This window comes from Rhagoletis pomonella, unplaced genomic scaffold, assembly GCF_013731165.1.
Source record: "Rhagoletis pomonella isolate Grant_MI unplaced genomic scaffold, Rhpom_1.0 Rhpom_scaffold_00003, whole genome shotgun sequence".
Taxonomy (NCBI): Eukaryota; Metazoa; Arthropoda; class Insecta; order Diptera; family Tephritidae; genus Rhagoletis; species Rhagoletis pomonella.
In genome coordinates, this window is record NW_023458557.1 from 6,903,611 (window position 1) to 6,909,554 (window position 5,944).

The following is a 5,944-nucleotide window of genomic DNA, read 5'->3' on the forward strand; positions in this document are numbered from 1 at the left end:
TTGTGACGACAGGTCGGGTCTACGTAACCGGAACGACCCAGATTTATATCTGGCCAAGGACTGTCACTCCAGCAACACTCCCCAAAATCTCTTTGGGGAATTTGTATGCTGTTACAACAACAAGATGGGTTCTAAAAAGTTAAAATATTTTTTATGAAAATTGCAGATAAAGGGGTTGAATACAAGCCCTCGATATATAATTCTACTTGAAGGGTAATTAAAAAAATTTAAATACTTTAACGTTCTTAATTTTATATAAAAGTACAGTTCTTTATCTAGGGAATACCATATAAATCCAAACTTCATACTTTGTACAAAAAATTCTAAATATTATTAAATATTCCTTTTCATCCCAATTCCAAGCGTTTTAATTTAAATTTCTACAATAATTTTTGGTATGCAGTTTTATTGTTTATTACATTCTGGATAAAGTGCAAGTTTGAAGTGGCTAAAAAATCGCGTTAATTTTTGATAATTTTTTTGGTGCCAATATCACGCGTTTTCTTCCATACAAAGTAATATTTTATACGAAAAAAAGTGCATAACACCGTCAGAAAAAAATTATAAAAAATCAATGCTATTCATGTTTGTTAAAGTGATTTTACACGACATGCGTTTGCATCTGTAAATGCTACTTTTTACATATGGAAAGGCATACATGCACAAAGCAGATGCACGTACAGACGAACTAGAAACGTGAAATTTAATTTCCATCTGCCATAGAGATAGATTCTTTTGTGTTAGGTTTATTTCGTTTTCAAAGAACTTGCAAATACATACCGTGTAAAGCAATTTTCATATCTTCTTGTAGACGTAAATGTTTTTGTACAATCAATATTTACTATTCATACATCAACGAAAACATGCAATGCAAATAAGTAATCTCGAATCTTTGGGGAACATGAAATTAGCCCTGTAGTTATTTATGTAAGACATTGAGCCGATCTTAATACTGCTTGTTGTACTGTGCCGACTAACTGACCATTCTTCACGTACAATTCTTTAACCAGGAAACAGGAAATCGGTATTTTGCAAGCGCTGAACTTATACAGGAATCTTGCATTTTTATTCTGTTATGTAAGTCGACGAGCTTCACTTGGTGTTGTTGCTAAGAGCCTGCACAATGTATTTTAAAATTTAATTCAAATTACATATACATATGTATGTATCCAATAATTTGAAATAAGACATCCTACTTATGCTGTGATCCTGTTTGTTGTTCCTGTTGCTTGATAGTATTTTGCAAATGATTTGGGTACGGTAAATTATTTGTAGAACGATTTTGGATCGCTGTGCCCCAACGCGTGACCCGAATCAAAAACTTTTACATACACTTGTAGACAAGAGTCTACGATGTATTTAAAAGGAAAAAAAATACTATTCCTGTGCACTAACTTATTAATAATTTGGGTTTGAATTATGTTCCTTCTTGCAAATTTCCGAGCTGAGCTGTCCCGACGTTTTCTCAATTCCAGATGATTCACACGCTGTATAACACTGGGGTGTGGGGTATTCTGGATTAGGATACTGAAAATTAACTGATTTACAACGCAAAAATATTATTTACTTACTTAAAAGGATGTTTTTAGAACACAACGTGCCCTGTTGCAACTATTGCAGCTCAATAACAAATATGTAACGTTATAAAAACAAAGCCGTCCATTCAGGTCACCCGTACCTTTATGAAATTTAGAAACTCATCCTTCAAATGTTTCCGCAGCAGTGCTTTAATCTGAAAATGTTAATTTATTAATAAACATTTGATTGATAAGCAGTTTTTATACTTACAAAGCTTTTAGCTGCAGAAAGAAAACCAAACCAAAACAAAACAAATAGCAAATTCCCAGCTGTCAATTTTTTTCATTGATGGGGCGATTACCAATTATTGATTTTTTACGCTACAAATATGCAGACGTTTCGATAAAACTAATGGGGGGTATATATTGGCATCAATGCAATCGTAATGAATTACGTATTGAGTAAGCGCAAAGAACGTAGAATTATACCGTGTTGTCCCTTCTTATTTTCTACCTTGTTTGGTAAGCGGTAATAATTCTAATTCTGAAAGCATTTGAGAAATTGTTTTACCAAATATTATAAATATATCAAAATAAAAACTAAGTCAAAACTGGCTTTATTTATGTAGCTGAGGTTGTTGCTATGATGAACTAGGAAAGAGCTACAGTGATTATAGATAAAAGCCTTACAAAAAAAAATTAAAGTATGCAAGAGTGACATCTCTTTGTTCATTCAAGCAACTGAATATCGCTCGCTCAAGTAAAACGTAGATTAGGCATTTTTGATGACAATGATTCCGATTATTTGTTCGATGAAATGCTCTATTCAATGTGTTCGATTGCGTCGCATCTTAGCTTTCACATATCTAATAATTAATGCGTAATAATTGGAGCGAAAAGGTTGTGAAAAATTTGTGATTTATTTAATCTTGTGAATTCTGAGTATTATTGAACATTTGTGACTTAAAGTATTGGTAAATATGAATAGCAAAAGACATCTAAGAAGACTTGTGAAAAAACAAAGGGAATTGTATAGTCAGAATTTAATGGGTGCAGTTCCTAATTCAAATAGTGAAGCAGGAACTTGCTCAATTTCTTCAGCAGAAAATCCGCATATTCAGACGCACGGGTTGGTTCAGAATATCAGAATCCTGAGCAATCCGGTATAGATTCAGATATAAATTTAGAATCACCGAGTTTATCTGCATATTGTGACCAGCCACGTTCTTTTAAGGATAAAATTTTAGATTGGTATGTTGAATACCAACCGTCACGTAAATCATTCGAGAAGCTTCTTTCTATTTTGCGGGACGAGAATTTGGATGTTCCGCGAAGCGCAGAGACCTTTTATGCCAAAAAAAGAGAAAAGGCAATTGTTAAAACTGTTGCACCTGGGTTTTATTGCCATATTGGATTTCAAAAACAGTTAGCAAAAATCGATTATATTTTAAGAGAAGTTGACGAAATTTCTATTGACGTAAACATTGATGGCTTGCCATTGTTTAGAAGTTCGCGTACTCAATTGTGGCCAATTTTAGTTAGATTAGTAGAATTTAAAAAGGTTTGTGTTTTTCCAGTGGGTATTTATTTAGGCAAAAAGAAACCAGATGATGTTTTTGATTTTTTGAGTCCCTTTGTTGAAGAAATGAAAGGTATAATAAACAATGGTCTTGACTTAGGCGGAAAAATAATAAGAGTTCATATTAGAGCATTAGTTCATATTAGAGCTTTTATTTGCGGCGCACCTAGTCATGTATCTTCGCACGGCTGCAGCAAATGTACGCAAATCGGAAAGAAAGTAAACAACGTTCTAGTATACAGTTCTGAGTCAGGTGATCTTGTGAGTGACGACGATTTCTTAAACAGAAAATATATCAGCCATCACTTACCTAAATTTCGAAATGCTAAGACACCATTTGAAAACATTGATTTAAAAATGATAAGCCAAGTAGCATTAGATAGCATGCATTTGATAGATTTGGGGGTAATGCGTAAATATTTATTAAGAATGTTACAAAATAAAGTAAATTTGAAAGTGGAAAAAATTAAGAAATCAAAAATGTCAGAACTTTTGGAATCATTGAAACCATATATCCCGAAAGAACTTGTAAGAAAGCCCAGAACATTCAACGATATTCTAAACTGGAAAGCAACAGAGTTTCGTCAATTTCTTCTTTATACAGGAGTTCTTGTTTTGAAAGACAATATTCATGATGACCTTTATTATGAATTTTTGTTATTGCATTGCTCATGTAGGATGCTATTTTGTCCAAAATCATATATGAACAATTTTGGTATTGCTGAAAATATGATATTATTGTTTGTACAAAACTTTTCTACAGTTTTCGGAAATTCCAGTTTGACATACAATGTACATAATTTACTTCACATAACAGAAAGCATAAAATCAATAGGTTTATTTTCAAGCTTTTCGGCGTACGATTTCGAAAATTATTTACAGATTCTTAAAAAATATGTCAAAAAACCGACTCACATACTCCAACAACTTGTAAATAAAATAGCAGAAGAAAGTTTGATCAAAAAAGACAAACCCAATAGTTTTAAATCATTAAAAGGCAAAGGTTTATGTTTTTATTTTAGGGATTACATATTTTGTTCAAAACAACCTGACAACTATTGTCTCATGAATCCTTATGAACCCATAGCAATTCAAAGGTTTTCTGAAGACAAAATATTTGTTATAGGGAAAAAATTTACTAATTTAAGAAGTTTTTTTTGTGACCCGGTTGACTCTTTAACATTGGGGATATGTACAGCTGATTCCTCATTAGATAGTGCAGAAGTTTATTATCCTATAGAAAATATAGAATGCAAATTAATGGGTCTTCCTTATGATGACAGTATGCTACTTATGCCACTGCTGCATGGCTGCTATTAATTTAAATGTAAATCTTTCATTTTAATATATATAAATAGATCACATTTTTTTAAAACTTCTCAAAAAAATCAAAACGCAATACGCAATGTCCAAGAAAATGAAGAGAATGGCTTTAACCGATTCGGAAAACGTAGCAACACCGTGTAAGTTTTATGTTAATGACTTTTATATACACATAAAATTCAAATATGTATATACAAATGTACTATTCTATGCAGATAAAAAAACAGTTCCAGCATGCGAGAGTTGCAAATTCTTAGTGGAGGGATTGAAAACGTTGCAAGGTAAATTAATTTATGGGTATACAAAGAATGTTTCCCAAATAATATTTTTTTTTTTTTTCAGAAACCGTGGAAAATTTAAAAAAAGAATTTAATTGTAAGAATCTTTTCATGTTGTATTTTACAGCAATTTATTCAAACTATTATTTTATGTCTTTATAGCAACCGTATCTATTCAAAATGATGCTGTGATGTCTGCTCTTGCTCAACAAAAAATTATATTGGAGAAGTTAGTTCGGCAAGATAACGTGCTTACTTCAGTAAAGCAATACTTTCCGATAAAAACCACTGAGGACCTGAATACAATAGAATCCAAAATTTTTCCCGAAAACACTCATTTGTTTGTAAGTAATAACTTTGTAAATATAATGGTAGACTTAATAATTATTAATATGTTTGCCAGATTACCACTATGAGGACAGTATTAAACCATTCGGTGATGAAAAACTTAAGATATCTGTTGACAACCGAAATCATAATGACTTATAACATAGACGGGGCACACGGCAAGAAAGGTCTGAAGGAGTTCTCTAAGTTTTATTCAGCCTTGTTGGGTAAATAACATAATATTATTTTTTTAATTAAGTGTTAATTGTTAATATTAATTTGTTATTTTTAACAATTTGGATTAAAATTTTATCTTCAATTTATTATTCTTTCTTTGTAGAATCAATAACAAGCATTACAAGTTGTGATGAGCCTGAGGTGCAACTTAAGAGCGAAATACACCACACAAGCGGTTTGACAAACCAAGCGAAATTTCCCTTTGCTTCAAGCCATTTGTGCTGTGTATGGGGGTGTTTGAAGGTTTGACAAACCGCTTGAGGGAAATTTGAGCAAAAATCAAAATTTTTTGATTTTCTGGCCGCCATGTTGATGTTTGATCAAACCGCTTGCGTTGTGTATAGCAAAATCGCCTCATTCGCAACGAAATTTTCACCGAGTAAGGACGTAAGAGAGGAAAATGAAAGAAAACCATAATATTTAGCATTGCGAACTGGAAGAAAACTAAAATTCTTTGCTTGAACGAGTCATGTTTGCATGGTGTATGGCGAAATGGGAAAAGTAGGTTTGAAGAATGTTTGACAAGCCGCTTGTGTGGTGTATTTCGCTCTTTAGGAAGGCAATGCAGCTGCACAAGAAGCGAGAGTTTCAAAAAAGAAGCTCGGACAAAGCTGCACAATCAACTAGCCAAACTAGTCAATAATTAGTATTCATTTATAACTATGTACATGAATTTTTTTTTT

General features: G+C 32.4%; 1 protein-coding gene and 1 long non-coding RNA gene across 3 annotated transcripts; one reads left to right on the forward strand and one right to left on the reverse strand.

Annotated features, from left to right (window-relative positions):
• Positions 1 to 507: 507 nt before the first annotated feature.
• On the reverse strand, positions 508 to 1,891 carry LOC118735017. Its single transcript, XR_004992489.1, has 4 exons — positions 1,789 to 1,891; positions 1,572 to 1,732; positions 1,197 to 1,514; positions 508 to 1,116 (listed from the first exon to the last, which is right to left on the reverse strand). It is a non-coding gene; the product is annotated as an uncharacterized LOC118735017 (long non-coding RNA).
• Positions 1,892 to 2,267: 376 nt separating this feature from the next.
• Positions 2,268 to 5,937, forward strand: LOC118735016. 2 transcript variants are annotated; one of them, XM_036464615.1, is made up of 7 exons: positions 2,268 to 2,491; positions 4,455 to 4,559; positions 4,635 to 4,700; positions 4,762 to 4,794; positions 4,860 to 5,041; positions 5,101 to 5,251; positions 5,365 to 5,937. In XM_036464615.1, exons 2-7 carry the CDS (start codon positions 4,502 to 4,504, stop codon positions 5,508 to 5,510), a joined length of 636 nt encoding a protein of 211 aa, XP_036320508.1. In that variant the 5' UTR covers positions 2,268 to 2,491; positions 4,455 to 4,501; the 3' UTR covers positions 5,511 to 5,937. The 2 variants fall into 2 exon arrangements, with proteins under 2 accessions (XP_036320508.1, XP_036320509.1); XM_036464616.1 differs by having other exon boundaries at positions 2,268 to 2,485.
• The last annotated feature ends 7 nt before the right edge of the window (positions 5,938 to 5,944 follow it).